This window comes from Pleurotus ostreatus (genome assembly GCF_014466165.1).
Source record: "Pleurotus ostreatus strain PC9 chromosome Unknown scaffold_4, whole genome shotgun sequence".
NCBI classification, from domain to species: domain Eukaryota; kingdom Fungi; phylum Basidiomycota; class Agaricomycetes; order Agaricales; family Pleurotaceae; genus Pleurotus; species Pleurotus ostreatus.
In genome coordinates, this window is record NW_023503159.1 from 1431845 (window position 1) to 1453562 (window position 21718).

Genomic DNA, 21718 nt, shown 5'->3' on the forward strand with positions numbered 1-21718 from the left:
GGCCATGATGTTGCCGCAATCGTCTAACGTGATTATCAATAAGAGTAAACAGCGCGTCTCACAATCAATACCACGTGACAAAGGAAACATATTCATTACGAAGTTCAAGAAAGCATTATACGGAGGTCCAAAGTAAAGAAGTATACGAAAATCCACTAGAATACACCGCCGAAGCCAGTCATAGTCGGCTAAAAGGGATTAGGTGAGTACAAAGCTTCGCTCGTAAACACATCACTTACCATCATACCGACACCGTTAGGCATTGGCATTGGCATTGGAGGGGCTTGACCCCCAAACCTAAGTGGCGAATCAGTAACTAGTCAATCTATCCAGTAAAGTTGGACATACCCGTTTGTGAGGAGAAGTTGGTTTCCAAATCCACCAGGGTTAATGATGGGGGCCTCTGCCTCCTCCTGCTCCTTCTTGGTCTCCTTCTTTAGTCTCTCGTGGAAGTCCTTCTCCAATTGCGCCAGCTAGATAGAGTTGAGATGGGATGGGGTACGACAGGGAGCATATGCGTTACCTTATCGACCAGCGATCGCTGTACTTGTATTTTGTAGGGCATATAGAAATCGTTAAGACCGTGTCGCCATGAAAGTTCTTCGATGATGTCTGATCGGAGAAGGTCGAAGCAAAGATAGAGCATGGCGGCGAAACACTCCTTGTTCCCAATGTCCACGAAGTACGATAGCAACTCCTCTGCGACCTCTGTTGAAGCCGAAGCGGCAGCCGTAATCATAGCATCCTTGTACAACTTGTCTTGTTTCGACATGGCAATGGACTCTTCCCAGCGACCATTTTTCTATAGCAGAATTAGTGAGGAATTCAAGGAACGACTAGAGTATGAACGAACCTTGTATAGGTGGGCGGCAAGTCTACGGAATTCGAGGAGTTCGTGTTTCTCCAACTGTTGAGCAAGTTGGATGTTGTTGAAGTTGTCGAAGCTATCGATTGAGTCGCGCAACGTCTTATAGTCTTCCTCCTCGATGAGAAGTTTGTTATAGGCGACGTTGACGGCTTCGATATTGAGCTACAAAGATCGTTAGTCAACACATATAACATGACTGGTACAACATGCTTACGTGTTGGACGGCGATGAGGTATGGGCGGATGAGAGGAGTGTGTTCTATTTGGTCGAACATGCGAACGACACGGGCGTGATCAATGCGAGGGATGAGGACGGTAAGAAGATCGGTGAGCAGCGTCGGCTGTTCTTGCAGGTAGAACGAAAGTGCCTTGTAGTAGCTGTGCAAAAAAAACTGTTGAGCGGCGTGAGGCCAATGAAGAAGAGACTTACATTTCGACGTTAGCTGCACGAACGATGACCTCCTTGAATTGATTGTGTTCCCAGGCGTCAGCCGATCGTTCAATCATTGCCAGTGCTGCGTTATCCTGCAAGTAGCCTTAAGGGATATCTAAAGGCCAACCAAGTAACAAACTCACAAACTCGTCGTATTTGATGTACAGGAAAACCAACTCGGGCCAAAGGTGGGCTTTTTCCGTAGCTTTGATGACCTACGGAGCGAGGTGAGATTTCGTTAGATTGTGATAAGCCATTGTGTTACCTTCGGTATGTTGATCCTCGAAACGAAGAGTTTAAGATGTTCCATCACTAACAAGTACCAATAGGTTAGCGTCTTGAAGATGGAGAAACAGCTTCGACCTACGTTTCGCTGGCTTGTATTTACTAAGAAGGATCGAAAGTTCGGTGAAGATGCCCATCTGTAGGAAGTTATGAGCGGATTGCAGAGCAAGAGTAGAGAAGACATACGTGAGCTCTTTCAAGACTCAAACCAGCTTCCAATAACGAAATGATCTCCTCGAAATGACCCCGGTATTCGTACATCTGCACGAGTGCGGCAAGTTCCTCCTGCAATGGTATGTTAGTATACATGCCCTAACAGGGGTAAGGGGCAGCTTACCGCATGCACAATGATGTGCAGACCACAGATTTGAGCCTATAATCTGGCATTAGTTTCTCTATCGACCGTGCAGGGGGCGGGTACGTACCAGGCGGAACTCGGACTTCTCGATACAAGCAGCATGCACCTGCTTCCATACCCTGTAGAGTAATCAGTGAGCGATCGGGCAAAACCATCTTAATCTGTTACGTACTGGGTATTGCCAGCCTTGCGAGCACTCTCAACAGCGGCCTGGTTTTCACCGAGGTAGATGAGGGTGGTGGCGAGACGTGCCCAGTTAGAGATGCTGGTGAACAAGAGTTTCGCGGCTTGGTACAGCTCGTCTTCGAAGCACTTCTCTCCGACTTCGAGAATATCGGCGACGTTGGTCATACCGAGGAAGTCTTCCATATCGTGCAGCCGGTCGGTCTTCGCGTACGCGTAAGCAAGTTCAGTGTCGATCTTGGGTTCACGAAGAGTCTTGCGGGCCATTTGTAGGTATCGAACGAGGTCGTCATGTTTGCCGGCGTGGTTGGAGATCTCAATGACCTCAGCAAAGTTGGACGCATCTTCCGCCTTGATGTAAGAATCTGAGGAAAGTGAGTGGGTTAATTGACCATCATTGGCGAAAGTTATCCATACCGATAGAGTCCTTGATACGTAACCCGTCCAACTGAGCCTTGGCGAGTCGGCTCCAAACTTCCGGTTTGTTGACCTTCTTCGCGTAGTCCAAACCACGGTCGATGGAAACGATATGTTCAACGAGAACATTGATCGCCAACGCATGTTGTTCGTGCTTCTTGTAGATGGTGAACGCTTCCTCATACAAACCATGCTCCGTGGCAATCTTGGCAATGTCGGCGGGGTCGTAGTTCTGGAGTTTGTTGATGTATCCGACAACCTTTCCTTTGTCCGCACGGATAGCAGTAAGGAGCATGAGGTTCTGCAGATTGCGGTTGTCGCTGAATGGTGATGGCTCGAGGATGATCTTCTCCAAAAGTTCGATCAACTCAATGGGTAGATCTGCTTGCAAGAACGCCTTGACAGTAGTAGACACATCGTCGGGGTCAGTGCACTCGGGTATGGCTGTAGCGACGACCTAAGTCTTGATGAGTATGGTGTAGTAATCAGAGGAAATGAACTATACCTGGTCAATGAGGGCGCGGCGGTGCATGTTATCGGGTACAAGGACTTGGGCCCACAATTCAGGTTGGCGACGTTTAACGAGGTACCGTGCTTGTTGCTTGAACATCGAGTTATCATTGGTGATGGCAATGAGTTCGTCATCACAGAAACCCTTAGCGTAGGCAATGTAAGCCAGGTATGGATCGCGAGCCTCGCAGAATTTGCCGACAACGAGTGGCTCGTAAAGCTAATGAAGAATATGAGTCAGCCATGGGGATGGGCAAGAGGATTAGGGGGTACGAACGTTGTTCTCCTTCAAGAATTGCTCAGGATTGCTGTTGCTGTCGATAGAGATCTTAGCAATGGCATTGTAGATGGCGGGGTCCTGCGACCCGGCTTGCACGCGAGCATCCAACCATGGCAGAATCAACTTGAGACGATTTCTCTGCTCGACTTCATGGACGAGCTCGTCAATGGGGAAGTTGCCAGTAACAGAAGCCAAAAGGCCTTTGATGGTCGTTTCGTCACAGTCGACATCCAGCAAACCACCAATAACCTGGGGAGTTCGAACAGAGTTGACGCGTTGCACGTAAACTTCAATGAACTTAGTGAGCCCATTTTGATAGAGGTACAGAACGAGGTCGTGGACGAAATCAAAGCGGTCGCAGACGATGATAAGGGGGAGCTGGTCGGATAATTTGGCTTCCTTGAGGAAGTTCTTGACCTTCTCTGGGTTGTAGAAATTGCTCTCGCGACAGATGCGCTCGACTTCCCGAATCTGCCCCGTACGCGTCGCAGCCTGGATGTACTTGAAGTGAACCTCCGGGTCTTCACTGAGATTGACGACGGAGCCCAAATAGTAGTAGAGACCTGGAGGATAATACTCTTAGTTGATGCAGGCTTTGAGACAGCTATATATGCCAACCTTCCGAACTCTTAAAACTCTCGAACATTTCGATGAGCTTGACAGGCCCAAGGATATCAGAGTACTTGGTAGCGATTTGAACGACGATTTGGAGGTTTTGGCGGATATTGACGCGTAGCATCTCGTTCAAGCATGCCATGGATTGCTCGGTGGTCAAGCGGCTGAAATAGGTGACGAGCCACTACGGAGAATGGGTCAGGTACTGTGGACTAAACAAACTAAGGCACGCACGTCTTGTTGAAGAGCAGTAGTGTGCACAATTGCCCTCTTGATGTCAGCAAGGTCCTCATAGTGTTCGAGTGCCTAGATAATCGTTATGAGACAGGCGTGGTCAATGATACTATTGAGAACGTACCCGTTGAAGCAAGCCGGCCTTCTCGCAAAGATTGGCGATTCTTGGCCTGTCGTAGTGCGTGAACATCTCGTTGCCCAAGATAGCGTCTGCGACTTGGGGAGCGTGCATGAGGTTCATCTCGAGGAGGCGGGTTTGTAATGGGCCCTGCTCTGGCTTGTTATCCTTGAGGGCATCCAAGAGGAAGGAGGTAGCAGGTTGTATCATATTCTGAGACATGAAGATGTCGACCACCTGCGAATCAATCCAGCCGTTAGCTACAATCTATGCAACATGGAATTCGGGGGACGCACCCGCTCAATGTCAACAAGAGGTCCGTTCTCATCGTTTACAAGTTGCGAGGCAAACTCAGCACCCTTCTCTGGGTTTGAACGCATGACGTGCTGAAGGAGAGCAACGTAGTCCGGTTGATATCCAACTTTCTTCGAGTAGAGAACGATCTTCTCGGTTTGCCCGGTTTCCGCAAAGCATGCAATGACTTTGTTGGGCACGTTTGCTCGCAGGTAGACACTGAGGGCGAGGGTCATGTCGTGCAAACGGACGATATCACCAAGTTCTTCACTACATGTAAGCTACAAGAAGGTCAGAATTGTGATAGAGATGGATGAAGAGAGAAACAAACCTTGTTCTCTTTCAGCCATTTCTCTAGCAGTTGCTTGCGGCCCTGCTGCAGAACAGGGCGAGCAAGTTCTAATGACTCCAAGTGATTGAGCTCTCCCTTCTCCAAGAGGATACCAAAGTACTGCAAAATGGGAGAAAGGCCACCGGGCGGCGCTGGAGCCTGCTTGAACGACTCAATGACGGCATTCGTACGCAAAATGCCCTAGAGCAAGATGAGGAAAAGAAGATGCTTGAGTAAATAATAACGTACCCGTGGTGAGTTAGCAGCAACTTTAGCTGCTTCGCCGAATTGTCCACTTGCGAAGAGTTGTTGATATTGTTGTATGTACAATTCATCAGCACCAGGCAAATTCGCTCGACTGGCAAGCTTGAAGGCCAGCTCCGTGTTGTTCAAAGTCGTCAAAATATAAGGGATAATCGTCTGCTCGTCGACATTCACGCTCAGCACTTGACCCTTCTTGTTGACACCGATAATACCATTAGTGGCCTCATGCTCGGCAGTGACGAATATCGTTTCGCCAGAGATACGATTCATGTAGACGCAGGCGCCCGACTCAAGGTCGTAGAGATGGATGAAACCGTACTTGGTGACGAGGTATACAATCCCGTGCTTCTTCGACACTTGCATAGCCACGGGGAAGTCGTTTGTGGCTTCAGGCGGGAAGTAAACGTCGACCGCCTTCTTGACGAAAGGTGGGTCCGGTGCTTGATGATCAATTTCCACGACATGCAACTGCGAAGAGGAATATTGAGAAATCTGATGACGTTTCAGGCGAACAGAAAAGCACATACCTTAGCACCTGTAGCGGTACGAACAGAAAAGGTGAACAGCTTCGTAGGCTTCTGATGGCCGTCCAACTTCACCTCAGCGAAAGCCGCAGCATGGCCCTCAATTGCCTGACTGACACCCCGGTCCCGACTGTATAGCTGCATGGAACCTTTCACTTTGAATGCGGAAGGATTCGTCGAGTTGCCAGAGATACCGATCAAAACAAGCCACTTCTCATCGGGAGTAACACGGTAGTTGATAATTTGGGCGCCCGCAAGAGTTGGATGACGGTCGAAGATCTTCTGGGGTGGGGAAGTTTGGTCTGAAATAGACCAATGGTATACAGCCGACTCGGTGACAATGCCAATGGTGGTGTCGGAAACCCATTTCCAGAACACGACATCTTCGTTACTGACATGGGACTTGACTTTCTGCTTGGCCTCGATATTGAATATTTGGAGCGTGCGTGCAGCTTTGACGAAGAAGACGTATCACTACTTGCCTCTCGAGTCTACATTGATGTTTGCTCACCTTTAAGAGCAAGAATTTTTTGATGGGGGGACATTATTGCACTTTCGGCTGATATAGGTCTTCGTAGCACATTGTTGGCGTCAGCGAGGTCAATGATAACGACCTGGTTCTGCTCATTTATCTTTTCTCGAACACAAATAAAGTGGTCGGACTCGAGGGTCAAAGTCTGGAAATACGTCAGCACTTATCGACGCGCACGACGCGCTATTGAGACGGACCTGGAACGAAATGGATGCGGGCTGTATTCCAAGACTAGAGAGTTGAAGATGCTCGCAGAAAGCAATGGGTTTCGAAGCGTCCACGGCCGCCATGGTGAGGGATTTGGGTCGTGTAGAGATGGAAAGTTGGGAAAGGACTGGATGGATGTTTACGACTATTTACATACACGGATATGTACGGGCGCTTAGCTGGTCACTGCGCACCGCGCGTATGTAAAGCCCGCCGGTTGCAGGTAAAACAGTGGACGCACGACCCAGGGTGGCACAGCAGTCAACTAGTGGAGGAAGGTCGAAAAGTCATTGCAGTTCAAAGCGACAAGGGATCTCTCTATTCGGTACGCCAACTCAAGGATATGTGGCAGCGGCGCCTCAACTAATGTTCAACATAGTCGCGACATTGTTCAGGCGACCATGTTGAGATAGCAGAAACACGCGAACTGTTAACGCGAGCCTGCTCCCCTACTACTGCATTTTTAAAGCTTAGAACGGGTTGTGTAACGTCCACATGAGAATTTGATCCATAGTTGGACAGGCGATCTTCGACATTGCGGGTGTCATGGGAAAAGGAGTATAGCCGGGAGCTCGCCGCCGACGCGCGCGTCAAGTTCTGGCTTCGAGAAGAATGCACATGTGGAAAGGCTTGGTGTGAACGGGTGGTCGTTTCTTCCCTCACGTTCATGACAGTCGAACGTGCGAAGACCCCCAGCGTATTTAATAACAGTGGGTGCACCAATTTCTTGGACGATCGTTGATGATGGTGAAATTAACGAGCGCTTTCGCTGTGTTGCTGCAGGTCGTATCCGTTCTGCATCATGCCGATGCATCACCGACCCCATCGCTAATAGCCGCAAAGTCCGATGTTTCTGTCAAAGTGCGCGGACAGACGTTCGTCAACAAGGTATGCGCTAGAGACTCTTGTCGACCACGATGTAGACATTTACACCATTGCTTTCAGGGAATCGTAGGCTTCGGCCTCATCCCTTCGGACTTTAGGGAGTCAACAGGAGACACTCTCGGTGGAATAGGTAGTGCCATGACACTCAAATTGGGAACCTGGGCGAAGACCTCGTCGGGGACCTATACTGGTACCCTGGTGATGCACCCTGATCGCGGATTTAACGTGTACATCCTCCCTTTCCCCACACCTAATTTATCCTTGCTTATTCTTTCCATCGCAGAGACGGAACCGTCGACGTTCAAGGTCGGCGACACGAAATTGATTTCGTATTGACGCCCTATACCGACAAGAAGAAGCTTAGCTTCAAAGACGCACAGAAAACGCTGCAACTCACGTACCGAAGGACTATATTAGAGACAGAAAGGGGAGATGCGCCGACCAGCGGACTCGACCCTTTGGCCGTCCGGCTGCCACAGAGTGGTTTCCCGAGCGTTGCCACTGCTGACCCCGAAATGCCAATTGCGAGCAATGCTGAGCCTCATCTAACGGTAGATGCTGAAGGGATAGTAGCTAATGCTGATGGATCGTAACTACCAATTCTCTTCTCCCTGGCGGACCACACTCAACATATCTTTCTAGATTCTGGGTCAGCGATGAATATGGGCCATATATTTATCGATTCTCCAGCGAAGGCAAACTCCTACAAACGATTCAACCTCCTGAAGCCATTCTTCCCCATGACGCCGCTGGTACACTAAACTTCACTGCAGACACCGACCCGGCAACAGGAAGAACGAGCAATCAAGGCGCGTTAACATATATCGTTCATGACGATAAGACACCAATTAAACCTTGTCTTAGGCTTTGAGGGTTTAACACTGGACACCACGTCTTCGACCCTATATGCAATGCTTCAGACTGCGACAATCCAAGATGGCGGCGCCGACAAAACTACATCTCGATTCACGCGGCTGTTTGCTTTTGATGTATTATCACCTACCGCTCGTCCATCGCTGATCGGAGAGTGGGTAGTTCCCCTTCCACAAAGCAAGAACGATAAAACTAGAGGGTGCAGCGAGATCATCTTCGTTGGCCCTAATCTGTTCTTGGCCCTTGCTCGGGACGGCAATGGTCGAGGAGATGACGACATCGATGCTTCGTATAAGTAGGGATTCAAAGTCATTGTGCACTTACGCTCGGGTTGACTCCCCTTTCAGACACGCGGATTTGGTAGACATCTCCCAGGCCACCAACATACGCGGGTCTAAGTTCGACGATCCAGTTAACCCGGTTGCACCAGGCGGGAAGCTCGACAAGAGCGTTACTCCTGCAGCACTGACAGAGTTCGTGGATTTCATCGATAAAGACCAGCTTGCTAGATTCGGCTTGCATACTGGTATGTTTTGCCTACCGCTTGACATAAGTGAGACCTACTTACCGCGCATCTAGGTGAACCGAATGACGAAACGCTGATTGACGCGAAATGGGAGTCATTTACGCTTGCTCCTGTCGATGACCCTGCCTTCCCCAACGACTACTTCCTATTCATTGCTGTGAGTCGATACGATTCCGATCCATATTGCTTCTGACCGCTTCTTCGTAGTCCGATAATGATTACATCAGTACTCATGGAATATCCCTTGGCCAACCCTTCAATGCTGGATTGGACGTCGACAACCAATGGATCGTAGTCCGAGTAACATTACCTACCATAGCGCCTTGCAGCGTTCATAATGCAATAGGTGTAGCCTGCTGATTGTAAAATTAGTTCCTTGAATTGTATTGGCTAGTTTCAAGCAAGAACGCATTCCCTCTCAACATTCATCAGCGAAGACGGGGCACCCGATGCCGTCGCCCTTTGAGATACCCGCGCCGACCTACTCATAATTGGGAAAACAGGCGTGGATTCAGAGCTAGATAAACATGCTCGGACACTCAAGTACGAGAGGTAATAACGGCGCTTTCCCACCACGTTCACCACGCTAACCAAATATCCTCTTATCCAGCTCGTATATTTTGGTTGGCGTGCTACGTACTGGCAGAGACGTAGAGCAACAGACCCCCTGGGCTAGGAGGCGCCGAACCGGACAGCCGCCCGGAGGGCGGGGCAGTAGTCTTCATCGTCGACAGTAAAGTCCTATTACTGGGAGATTCGAGGCGACAGTCAGTGAGGCCGAATTCGAGAAGAGGGTAATCGGTAGTAGACATACCGTAATCTCCACAAGCTTGTGTCCCAACAACGTCCCATTGTCAACCGAGACCAATCCCCCACTCCAAACGAACTCTCGAACCGCCAACGTCTCGCGAATCTGGATCCCAATCTGAATATCGTACATCCACAATGGATCCAGGGACACGGCAGGGACAGTATGGATAGGCGGGACCGCACGCCCGACGTGTCGAACTGAGACCCAGTGGTTGTTTCGTTGGCTGTCAGATCGTCGGGCGATATAGTCTTCGCGATTCTACCGTGTGCAAGAAAGACGAAATGACAGGCTCAGCCACCAAACCTCGACTTACACGGTCGAGATCCTGAGGACGCAAGGACCTGGGACATATTCTACTACGAAACCGGACATTCCTCCTTCCCTCCAAGGCATCACCGACATAGGGCGCTTGACCTCGAATCAACGCCTCAACTAAATCAGAACTGCCCCGAACCAAGATCTCGGCAGAAGAATTCTACAGGAGGTGTTGCCTGCTCCGACACTTTGCGGTGGATACTTGGGGGTCTAGGGGTGTGTCCGTAGCGCGTCCAGCGGTCGTTGATGTTCAGTTTCTGTGGTGCGTCGTTTGAGGGATGATCGAAAGACCAGGAGCGAGGCAGGGTCGAAAGCCAGGGCGAGTGGGAGGGTCTCCTCTTTGTAGGAAGAGAACGTTTCGAGACCAACGGCGCAAAGCCAGTCATAGTGCCTAGTAAACACTGGCTGATACTCACGACTTCTCTTCTGCCAATTCCGGTTCCCAGTAACTTCTCCGCTAATCCAGCGTAGTGACCCCGAATTCTTTATTCCCAAGCTTTCGTGATGTTATCGATAGTTCTAAGTCCTTAACAACAGATTATTGGGGTCCCATTGGCATTCATATGTGGTGGATGACTACAAGCCGAGGCATTAGATTACAGCCAATACTCTTTTCATTTCATCCACAATATGTGCTTTGGCGTCACGATCTACCTCCAACGCTTTTAACTCTTTCCTCAGAGTAACAAGACTTGCCGTCAAGTCCGTATTTTCGTTTTCTGTGCTCGTCGTCTTCGCATTAGCATCGTTCAAGCGTTCTTGTAGTGCATCACGTTGAGCTGTAATCTCCGCTTCGCGCTGTTCAGAGCGAGCTAACTGTTCGCGCAGATCCCGGACCTCGGCTTCAACCTTTTCTTGGGTTTCTTTAGCCGCTGCTGCGTTTGACAGCGCGTCTCTGAGTTCTTTGTCGAGCTCCTCGATACGCTTCAGATTGCCCTGTTCCTCTCCTGCACCTGTAGCATTTGTAGGGGATGAATGTGATATTGACGATGTCGGGGGTGCATGAGAATGTTCAGGCTCGGAAAGGTCACTAAGGTTTAATTCCATGTCCATAGGCGGAATCGTGAGCAAGTTGACATCCACCAACCTCTCGTCAACTACAGACACCCAGATCAGTCGCAACGAAATTTAAGATATACGGGGAACAGCTTACGAGCTTGGGTCGAACAACTACTGATGTTTTCTTCCCTATTGAGTGCCACTCCTGCGACAAACCCATCAGTTCGTTTCGCCTTGATGAAGTCGCCATGACGCTTACCATGTGGGGTAGACGATGAAGCATTGGCTCCCGTCGGGGGAGAAACTCTTCCACCTTGCGGTGCCACGATAAATTCATTACTGCGACGTATATTCGCCTTCTCGTTCCTACATCCGGAGGCCATTCCGGGATAATTCGGTGGATACTTGGGGATCGGGGCCGCCAGGAGGATGAGCTCACTTCCTGGATGCTTGCGCTCATGTATATGGTCAACACGAATGAGATTGCCGCTGGGGGTGCTGATGCCACTAATGAACGGCCGTATCGAAGACCAACACCGGAGGACCCATAGCATTATGCTGACAGCTCTTGCATTTCCTGGTATCTTTGCACCTTGCCGAGACGTCGACTTCTGTCCGCCTAAACTTGATCCAAATATCGCCTCTCCAAACAGTCGGCCAGCTTCCGTGTATTCTGTCTGCGAACCCGGGGCTCCTTCTTCTATCTTCGAATCTTCGGGTGAACCAAAGTGAGAGAAGAAATCCAAGAGATGGACCAGAAGACCGACGTTAGCGCTTGGCAGAAGTCGAAATAGTAGCGCCGCAATCCGGATGCGTGTGCCCTCAGTGGTTGGTCGAAAGTCCTTTCTAGATTCGAGAGCCCTGAGATCGTTTTCTTCGAGGGAAGGCCGGATGCACCACCGCCAGAGTCCTTCAGAGACCGCTTCGCTGAACATCGGCTCAGGTAACGCAAGTATGTACATTTTTAACAAGGCACATAAATCTGTCGTCGATTCGCTGAACGGGGGAGACGAAGGCGGATAATACGGAGAGGAGTCAAAGAGCTGGCAGAGGTGGAGTATGCGCGCTCGTGAAGCAGGCTTGGGATGGAGAAACGGCAAGGCGGAATTTACTCCCCTTTCCTGGAGTTCCTGGATGATCATCGACGCGACGAGAGGTATCTCATAAGCACATGACCGTGGTTCGCTGGCCAGTGGCAGAAATCCAGAAGCATACATAGAGACTTGGCGAAGATGGACGCCGAATACCGCTGAAATCTCATGAGCACACAGGTAAGCAGAATATTGGTTCGCGTACTGAGCCCCTGATCGTTCCTTGCACCCCTGTGGTCTTCTCGCTCTCTGCGATCCATGATGTCTCGGTCGTGTAAAGCAAATATTTCGTCAACATCCAGGAAGTCGCGTATTTGTTGTTGTGGCGGAGCCGACGCAGGAAAATCGCCTAGAAGCTTCTTGATCTCTGGCAATATCGTGTCGGGATCTGGCTTGGTGTATGGGCGTGGCTTAACGCGGGCGTTCTGAGCATTCTGGCTCCGAATATCAGGCCTGGAGGTATGGGTAACTGAAGCATGGTTAAATGACGGTCTCATAGGAGAATAGCTCGTCGAAGCTGCCCGAAGTCGGTGGTTTACGCGTATACTGTTTCGGAGATTGGAAGATGGAAGCGAAGTTCGGCGGGCTCGCGGGAGCGTTGTGTAGTGGTCTGCGTTGACTTCTGGAGGCGCCATTGGAAGAAAACGCCTTGGCGGATATTTTGCGGCTGTCTGGCCAGCAGGAACAGTATGGTGGGTCGCAACTAGCGGTTGGCCGCGCTGAAGAACGTTTAGGGAGTTTAGGGGCGGGAGAGGGCAGATAGGGGATCACATGACCGCGTTCGCGTGTAATTACCTCAAGCCTGGACCAAGTAAATGCTCACTCGCGTCGAATCTGGCATGTACTGCAGAATTTGCGTGTCTATACTTATTGTAATCAACTTCCTTACGCCGTATAGTAGCGACGAGATACGCAAAGTTTTTCTATGGTCTTTGCGCAAGGCATCTGGACATCTAATCATCTTCGAGAGCGAGGGCTTGTTCCAAATCATCATCTGGGAGGACAGTCTCAGGAGGGGCATTCCCGTAAATAAACCGCTGAGCCACAATGACTGCGAGCCGGCGTTAGCGAAACCCGAATCGTATGGCCACATGTAGACGTACCGAAATCAATGGACAGCTGGAATATCGCGCAGACTTTAAACTGCAGAGGGGAGCCTTCGTTGAAGAAATACCATGTCCTAATGTTCCGAGGTTAAGGGGATCCATCATCTGGGAAATACGTTGCTTACTTGAATGAATCCCCGCCTACCCAGCCTAGGAGAGTAGACATACGGAAGCCGTACAATGACCGTTGTTTGTAATTACTGATGAAAAGTTAGTATGCAGTCAACCGACGTGTTCGAGCAAGACTGACCTGATTAGCTGAGGGATAGGTAAAGTACTTTCTAACCCCAAGGCAACGAATCCGAGGATTGACACATACAACTTGGAGCGCCCGAATATAAGGAAAGCTATTCCTTGCACAAGGCTGTAACTTGTGATGAGGTAAAGTTTGAAAGGCCTTGGGAACTACGCACATGAAGCCGGCAAGGAATTCGATGTATTGAGTGAAAGTCGCCCATTGCCAAAATGACAACGGGCGACTAGATCCACCAAGTGACTCTGATGATATCCGCGGTCGATATTTTAGACAGATGAATAAGAGGGCGATCTTTGGGTGCCGGCGTTAGACTTGTCAGTCTCGGAGACGGTATGGTTGAGCGTACTTGGGCGAAAATCATCAATATCGACTGTATGAGTAAGGCCCGCTCGAATCTCTCTCTGAAAGCAGTTCGTACGCTGTAGCTCAACATAAGTAAGCAGAGGGACTCACCCCAACCAGAAGAAGCATCGAGTTAGGTTGGCCAACAAGCTGCGGAATGATCATTTGAATCGGAGGTCATTCGGTATACGGAGGATACGAACAGGATCGCACAGGTATCCTTTGAGAAGCCCGTAGAGTCTCTGTGAGACAGTAAGAGCAAGAACATGTGCAATGAAGGGCACACGTACTTTCGTTTCACGATAGAGAACGCCTGGTCTGCGTAGACCTATATCGCCGTGGCGTTGAGCGCGTCTCTGCTCAATGGAGGAGTCGACGTACCAGTGGCGGGCCCACAGCCATCCCCACAGACGCCACGGTCGACAACCACTCCGGAAACATGGTTGAAGGTAAGAATTGTAAGTGCTGCGGCGTGGAACGCTGCAACGGCGATGATGCGCGCACTGGTGTCTCTGCTTAGTCAGCCCCGCGTTCACGACATCATCAATTCTTACGCGCCACGTCTCGAAGTCAACCTGCCAACCGACAGCCAAGCCCACAAATTCTCGAATTTCAGGCTTATTGCTCCTTCACGACGCGCAGTCGCGTTTCGATATACCCATTCTGCCCGCGTATAAATGTCCTCGCCTAACGGACGAGCTTCGAACGAAGAACAGGATGCTGCAGAGTTGAAAAAGGCCATTGCGACTGGCGCCGTCAACCCAGATGCGCACGTCTCCCCAGGTACTGTCAACGACCTTCATCTATAGCATGCGTGCCAATGAGAGAAACAGTTCCGCCAATCGTATGTTACTGCCTTGCCTCGATCCTTATGACAGTTGTGAACAAGGTGAGTAGCTGTCAACTCTCAAGCTTAGGCCACTCTCAATGGATTCCAGTTTGTCGTCTCTGGAGCGCACTTTACGATGAACTTCCTGCTACTATGTATACAATCGACCGTATGCATCGGTTGTGTAACTGCGGTGAAAAAGATGGGAATTATATCATTCCGAGACTTTGATAAGAAGGACGCCAAGACGTGGTTCCCTATCAGCTTCCTCCTCGTGAGCGTGATATATACTGGGTCGAAGAGTCTAGTAAGTCGGATATACTTCGCCTCAGCCGTCATCGGCTTCGCATGCTTACCCGCCGCATAGCAATTTCTTAGCATACCGGTGTATACCATTTTCAAGAATTTGACTATAATTCTGATTGTAAGTTTCCGACCCTCCATCGCGTGAGCCATGGCTCAAGTGTACTCAGGCATATGGAGAAGTCATATGGTTTGGAGGCAGGATCACAGGGTTAACATTCGTCTCGTTTATCTTTATGGTAAGTAACCTTCCTGTTATGTTGCTTGGCACTTTCAACATGACTTTGCAGGTCCTCTCCTCGATCATTGCAGCATGGTCTGATGTTTCCGCAACTCTGGGCGATTCCGTACCCATTACAAGCATAGGCCTGAGCTTGGAATCACTCAAGGCGCTGCCTGGCGTTGTCTCGCGATTAAATATCGGATATCTGTGGATGCTCATCAATTGCGCTACAAGTGCGGCCTATGTAAGATATGTTATATCCTCCTTAACGTCTCAATTTTACACACACCTGTCAGGTCCTGGCAATGCGTAAAAGGATCAAGCTTACGGGCTTTTCGGATTGGGACTCCATGTTCTACAATAATCTTCTGTCCATCCCCGTGCTCATTGTTTTCTCTTTTCTTGTGGAAGATTGGAGCGTTGCAAGCCTCGCCAGAAATTTGTGAGCCGTTGTCATTGATAACGTCGGGCCTTTTAATCGAGGAACCTTGATACAGCCCCCAGGAAACTCGGAACTTCTTGCTCTTCGCGATCGCGTTTTCGGGAGCCGCTGCTGTTGGTATTTCGTACACGACGGCGTGGTGTGTACGAGTCACCAGCAGCACAACATATAGGTGGGTCATGCCTCAACCTAGAGGACAATTGCGCTGATAAGTGGCCTAGCATGGTGGGTGCCTTGAATAAACTACCTGTCGCTGCATCAGGGATGCTGTTCTTTGGCGATCCGGCAACATTTGGATCAGTGTCAGCCATTGGCGTTGGCTTCTTTGCCGGCCTGCTTTACGCCATAGCTAAGAATAATCAGAAGAAAGCAGAGAGTCGTGTCGAACCCCTCATACCATTGACCAAACGATGATTGTAGCATAGAGCACAGCATGGACTTCGTTTTGTATGGACTTTCTCTTGCCCCGGATGATATCATGCGTTCCTGACCGACGCGATAAGATTAATGACTTCTTGCCAAGGCTCGCTAAGATAATGAACGTCGTCGGGTGCTTGTCCGGGTGCTTGTAGACGGGAACGTCGCTGGATGTGAGGAGTTAGAACCTGTGAAATCGACAGTATAGTGGAGATGGAGCGGTAGTCGCCGCGCTAATTCCGTCTGCCATGGTGAAGTGTCGGGGGCGGATACAGCCCCAGTTGCTTCTGTTATCAAGGGACGGCAATCCACTCAACCTCTTCTCTCCCTTATATCTAACTCAGTCACTCCATCGACCTTGTGATTGATCCCGGTTTCCTCCTTCTCCTTCCTTTAAACACATCAGGAGCCTTTCAGTGAAAGCCCTTCTGATCCTTCCTTCTCCACCATCATGTCTTCAGAGCAATCGCTGCATCCACCGAGGCTGGCGTCCATCTTCGCCGGGACGCCCAGTGTGCCGGGTACCCCGGTGCACTCAATCCAGACGATGAGGAGAAAGGCCGCTGGCCATAGTGGACCATTGACAAAGATCCTCGTCGCTAACCGTGGTGTGAGTGCTTTCAGTAACAGATCAGTCGACTGTAATCGAAGAGATGTGATTCGATGTAGGAAATCGCCATCCGTGTCTTCAGAACCGCCCATGAATTGGCCATGCACACCGTCGCTATATACTCATTCGAGGATCGGTTATCAGCCCATCGTCAGAAGGTGCGCCAACATCATATCAATCACGATCATATCTAAACATAGGATCTTAGTCGGATGAAGCGTATCAAGTTGGGAAGGGCATGACTCCGGTAGGAGCATACCTCGCTCAAGAGGACATCATTAGAATTGCCTTGGAACATGGTGTAGACATGATCCATCCAGGGTATGTCTAAATGTCGCTTATCTCGTAGAAGTGGATCTGAATGCCGCGTAGCTACGGTTTCCTTTCAGAGAACGCAGAATTCGCTCGTAAAGTCGAGCAAGCTGGTATTGCATTCGTAGGACCGTCACCTGAGGTCATTGATGGGCTTGGAGACAAGACCAAAGCAAGGACACTTGGTCCGTTGTTACGCCAATCAAGTTCGTTATGCGCGCGCTGATCGTTTCACTTTAGCCATGAAGGTCGGCGTTCCAGTTGTCCCTGGTACACCAGGCCCAGTGGATAGCTACACAGATGGTGAATCATTCATCAAGGAATACGGTTTCCCAGGTAACATCAGCATTCGTTTCACTCATACAATCTACTAATCACTGGAATAGTCATCATCAAAGCCGCCATGGGTGGTGGAGGTCGTGGAATGCGTGTCGTTCGCGCCCAGTCTGACTTCAAGGATTCCTTCGAACGCGCCGTCTCGGAAGCCAAGTCTGCTTTCGGTGATGGAACTGTCTTCATTGAACGCTTCCTCGAGCGCCCCCGTCACATTGAAGTTCAACTCCTTGCCGATGCTCAGGGTAACACCATCCACCTTTTTGAGCGTGATTGCTCTGTACAGAGACGTCACCAGAAAGTTGTCGAAGTTGCTCCTGCCACACACTTGCCTGAGGAGGTTCGTCAGGCCATTTTGGCCGACGCAATCAAGCTCGCAAAGAGCGTTGGCTACAGGAACGCCGGCACTGCTGAGTTCTTGGTCGACCAGATGGGCAGACACTACTTCATCGAAATCAACCCCCGTATTCAAGTTGAACATACAATCACTGGTGGGCTGCCATTCTGCTCCTATATGCACCTTCAGGGGGCTGATATTTGACCCTGCAGAGGAAATCACTGGCATTGATATCGTAGCCGCTCAGATCCAGATTGCCGCTGGTGCGACTCTCCCTCAACTTGGGCTCACACAGGATGCGATCACGAAGCGCGGCTTCGCCATCCAGTGTCGTATCACCACCGAAGACGCCTCGCAAGGCTTCCAGCCTGATACCGGCAAAATCGAGGTCTACCGTAGCGCTGGCGGTAACGGTGTGCGTCTTGATGCAAGCTCTGGCTTCGCGGGCGCTCAGATTACTGTGTGTTTGACATCTTCTATCTATGTCCTGATTGACGCTAATTAACTCCAATAAAAGCCCCATTACGACAGCTTGCTTGTCAAGTGTACCGTAAGTGGAACTACATATGAAGTCGCCAGGAGAAAGATGCTTCGCGCGCTCGTTGAATTCCGTATTCGTGGTGTCAAGGTAAGCCGTGTTGTCGCACTTCACTCAACGAATACTAACTCCATTTCTGTACTCGGTGTAGACCAACATCCCATTCTTGTTCCGCTTGTTGACTCACGATATCTTCATTGGTGGCAAAACTTGGACGACAGTTAGTATCTAATTACATGTGTCGACGATGCGCTCATACTAACACTTCAACAACTATCAGTTCATTGACGATACTCCCGATCTTTTCAAACTCGTTCAAAGTCAAAATCGCGCCCAGAAACTGCTTGCGTACCTGGGCGATCTGGCCGTGAATGGCAGCTCCATCAAAGGCCAAGTTGTGCGTAACTTTCCTCCTGTCAATATAAGAAAAAGTTAATATATCTATGCGTAGGGAGAACCAGGTCTCAAGCAAGACATTGTCATCCCCAAGCTTTCGAGCCGAGAAGACCCCGCCACACCCATCGACACCTTGTTACCTTGTGAAGTCGGTTGGCGTAACATCATTGTCGAGCATGGACCAGAGGCCTTCGCGAAGGCTGTTCGCGAATACCCTGGTACCCTCATCATGGACACGACCTGGCGTGATGCTCATCAGTCTCTGCTCGCTACACGTATGCGTACTTTGGACATGGTCAACATCGCGAAAGAAACTAGTTACGCTCTCGCCAATGCCTACAGCATAGAATGCTGGGGAGGCGCAACCTTCGATGTGGCTATGCGCTTCTTGTATGAGGACCCATGGGAACGTCTCGTACGTGATTCCGTCGATGCATATTTATTGGCTCTCCGTTCTGATAATCGCGGCTCAGCGCACCCTCCGCAAACTTGTTCCAAACATTCCGTTCCAAGCTCTCGTCCGCGGTGCCAATGGTGTTGGCTATACCAGTTACCCGTACGTGTATCTTGTTCCTATCTTCGATTGCCATTCCCCATGCTGCGAGTAGCGATAACGCCATCTATGAGTTCTCCAAGAAGGCCGTAGAGAATGGACTCGATATCTTCCGTGTCTTCGATTCCCTCAACTACTTCGGTAAGTAATCATTAGCCGCAGTTACCGTGTCGACGGCGATCTGATTGTCTCTTCCTTAATCTAGAAAATGTAAGTTTTCCCGAGTGAGTCCCGCTGCAGATAGACTAATAAGTCATGAAGATGAGACTTGGCATCGATGCCGCAAAGAAGGCAGGAGGTGTTGTCGAGGCCGTTGTTTGCTACTCCGGTGATGTGGCCAGCCCCAAGGAAACTAAATATACCCTCAAGTACTACCTTGACTTCGTCGAACAATGTGTTCAGGAAGGCATCCACGTCCTCGGTGTGAAGGACATGGCTGGCCTTCTCAAGCCCGAGGCAGCGAAACTGTGAGGGCACCATCATTCCCTTGTCACCGAAAAGAAGCTTACATTCTGTATGTCGTGTAGACTCATCGGCGCCATCCGAGAGAAATACCCTGAACTTCCTATCCATGTCCACTCTCACGACACGGCGGGCATTGCTACTGCGAGCATGATTGCTTGCGCTCTTGCGGGGGCTGATGTTGTCGATGTTGCTATTGATAGTCCGTGGTATTTGCCGTGCACGTCGTGACAATGCTGACTATCTCTTGATGTTCACAGGCATGTCCGGCCTGACTTCTCAACCATCCATGGGAGCCGTCTGCATGGCCTTGGAACAGACATCGTTGGGAACAGGCATCCGCTACGAAGATATCCAGGCACTGAACAGCTACTGGAGCCAAGTCCGGATGCTATACAGTTGCTTCGAAGCCAATGTCCGAGCATCAGACTCTAGTGTCTTCGAACACGAAATGCCGGGAGGTCAATACACTAACCTCATGGTGCGGCCTTCTTCAATCTATGTATTTGATATTTGTCTCATCCAAAGCAGTTCCAAGCCGCCCAACTCGGTCTCGGCACTCAATGGGAAGGTAGGTAAAGACTTTCCCCGGTTGATGTTAATTCTCAATGACCCGCTTCCAGTCGTCAAGAAGAAATACGTCGAGGCCAATCAGCTTGTGAGCACCCCTGTTTACTCGAGCAACGTGCGATATCTGATGTCACATTTCAGTGCGGCAACATTGTCAAGGTTATTATTGCTGCTACTCACCAACTTGCCCATCGATATTAATACCATCTCTTCTAGGTCACGCCGTCGTCTAAAGTTGTTGGCGACTTTGCCCAATGGATGACTTCGAATTCACTGACGGCTGAACAAGTTCTCGAGCGTGCTGAAAGCCTGGACTTCCCCTCCTCTGTTGTTGAGTTCTTCCAAGGGTACCTTGGCCAACCTGTGGGAGGCTTCCCAGAGCCTCTGCGCTCGCGCATCATCCGAAACAAACCTAGAATAGACGGCCGTCCGGGGGCAACCATGGCCCCCCTTGACTTCAAGAAGATCAAGGCAGAACTACGGAGCAAATTCGGCAAGCACATTACTGACACAGATGTGTCCTCGTATGTGATGTACCCCAAGGTAGACTTGATCATACCCAAAGATCGAGTACCGATCCTGAAGCGCTGTTATAGGTCTTCGAAGAGTACCAGGCCTTCATTGAGAAGTACGGAGATCTCAGGTGTGTTCGATTGCCAATATTCGCGGCAGTCTCCTTGACCTATCAATCTCCAGCGTCGTTCCCACTCGCTATTTCTTGGGTCGCCCCGATGTTGGCGAGGAGATGCACATTTCGATTGAATCTGGAAAGACATTGATCATCCGTCTCATGGCTGTGGGTCCTGTCGTTGAAGGGCGTGCGCAACGTGATGTTTGGTTCGAAGTCAACGGAGAGGTGGGTTAAATTTACGGTTCTTTTGGATGCTAATCTTGATGATACCCTCGTGCAGGTCCGTGCGGTTTCCGTGGAGGACAAAAACTCAGCGGTCGAGACTGTTTCGCGCGAGAAGGCCACCAATGATCCCGGCTCAGTGGGCGCCCCTATGTCTGGTGTTGTCGTCGAGGTGAGAGTTAAGGAAGGGCAGGAGATCAAGAAGGGCGATCCTCTATGTGGTAAGTCCACTAGCCCCTCCGATTATCGTGCTATCTGACCTGTCATCCGTAGTGCTGAGCGCCATGAAGGCAAGTCCAGAGATCGATTTCGCCTGTGCTCCTGATTGACTGACTGATACTCCGTATACAGATGGAATCTGCTGTTACTGCTCCTGTGTCTGGCCATATCAAACGGGTTGTGGTTCACGAAGGTAGGCTTCTTGTTATCCGCAGTCGTTTCCCCAACCCACGAACTCGTTATAGGCGACTCCATCAACCAGGGTGATCTGACCGTGGAGATTGTACATTAGGACATTGCGTGAGTAAAATGGTCGCTGTACGATAATGATGTCTATGTTCGTGCATTTCGAATTTTGTATCAGTACGGGTAGAATGTCGTGGAACGTCGCTAGAATCAGAATGATCTGCATCTTTCATCTTTTAACATGCTATAAATGGACTTGAGCATCGTTGAACGCAGCCTCGAAATCAGTACGACCTGCCCAGGCCATGACGCATTGATGATTGGTGAGGATAAGGCTGCATTGCGCTGAATCGGAGAACTGAGAGAAGATTGTCCGATATGTATGTTCAGGCCCCGTTATCTGGGATATCAGACATCCTGTGGGATGACGGGGGAGATAGCAGGCCTTTGTGGCCCTTCTATCACCCGTATTGTTCCCG

General features: G+C 50.1%; 6 protein-coding genes across 6 annotated transcripts; 3 read left to right on the forward strand and 3 right to left on the reverse strand.

Annotated features, from left to right (window-relative positions):
- Nucleotides 1-155: 155 nt before the first annotated feature.
- Nucleotides 156-6535, reverse strand: PC9H_006299 (uncharacterized protein; the record flags this gene model as incomplete). Its single annotated transcript, XM_036775850.1, has 26 exons — nt 156-188; nt 240-297; nt 349-473; nt 524-802; nt 854-1030; nt 1083-1245; nt 1298-1392; nt 1444-1515; nt 1566-1612; nt 1668-1722; nt 1772-1870; nt 1923-1958; nt 2011-2062; nt 2116-2491; nt 2544-3000; nt 3049-3273; nt 3331-3896; nt 3952-4132; nt 4183-4254; nt 4307-4537; nt 4597-4875; nt 4926-5126; nt 5175-5657; nt 5717-6165; nt 6225-6390; nt 6443-6535. The coding sequence occupies 26 exons, from the start codon at nt 6533-6535 to the stop codon at nt 156-158; spliced, it is 5070 nt and encodes a 1689-aa protein (XP_036631869.1).
- A 661-nt stretch (nt 6536-7196) lies between these two features.
- Nucleotides 7197-9096, forward strand: PC9H_006300 (uncharacterized protein; the record flags this gene model as incomplete). The annotated part of the gene is made up of 8 exons (XM_036775851.1): nt 7197-7340; nt 7398-7564; nt 7621-7926; nt 7980-8146; nt 8202-8505; nt 8558-8736; nt 8790-8893; nt 8944-9096. The coding sequence occupies 8 exons, from the start codon at nt 7197-7199 to the stop codon at nt 9094-9096; spliced, it is 1524 nt and encodes a 507-aa protein (XP_036631870.1).
- Nucleotides 9097-10453: 1357 nt separating this feature from the next.
- PC9H_006301 (uncharacterized protein) lies at nt 10454-12587 on the reverse strand (the record flags this gene model as incomplete). Its single annotated transcript, XM_036775852.1, has 4 exons — nt 10454-10959; nt 11016-11066; nt 11121-12110; nt 12158-12587. 4 exons carry the CDS (start codon nt 12585-12587, stop codon nt 10454-10456), a joined length of 1977 nt encoding a protein of 658 aa, XP_036631871.1.
- A 318-nt stretch (nt 12588-12905) lies between these two features.
- On the reverse strand, nt 12906-14097 carry PC9H_006302 (uncharacterized protein; the record flags this gene model as incomplete). Its single annotated transcript, XM_036775853.1, has 10 exons — nt 12906-13003; nt 13056-13132; nt 13184-13258; nt 13309-13422; nt 13472-13605; nt 13661-13715; nt 13768-13806; nt 13860-13898; nt 13947-13984; nt 14038-14097. 10 exons carry the CDS (start codon nt 14095-14097, stop codon nt 12906-12908), a joined length of 729 nt encoding a protein of 242 aa, XP_036631872.1.
- A 236-nt stretch (nt 14098-14333) lies between these two features.
- Nucleotides 14334-15867, forward strand: VRG4 (GDP-mannose transporter into the lumen of the Golgi; the record flags this gene model as incomplete). The annotated part of the gene is made up of 9 exons (XM_036775854.1): nt 14334-14439; nt 14490-14545; nt 14595-14792; nt 14853-14909; nt 14959-15027; nt 15079-15255; nt 15308-15453; nt 15509-15625; nt 15675-15867. The coding sequence occupies 9 exons, from the start codon at nt 14334-14336 to the stop codon at nt 15865-15867; spliced, it is 1119 nt and encodes a 372-aa protein (XP_036631873.1).
- Nucleotides 15868-16321: 454 nt separating this feature from the next.
- On the forward strand, nt 16322-21163 carry PYC1 (pyruvate carboxylase; the record flags this gene model as incomplete). The annotated part of the gene is made up of 24 exons (XM_036775855.1): nt 16322-16480; nt 16540-16638; nt 16689-16801; nt 16853-16977; nt 17033-17128; nt 17179-17616; nt 17675-17922; nt 17980-18090; nt 18152-18220; nt 18281-18397; nt 18452-18811; nt 18870-18952; nt 19005-19090; nt 19203-19416; nt 19477-19613; nt 19672-19892; nt 19943-19982; nt 20035-20069; nt 20123-20140; nt 20198-20524; nt 20578-20624; nt 20678-20837; nt 20893-21055; nt 21108-21163. 24 exons carry the CDS (start codon nt 16322-16324, stop codon nt 21161-21163), a joined length of 3522 nt encoding a protein of 1173 aa, XP_036631874.1.
- Nucleotides 21164-21718: the final 555 nt, after the last annotated feature.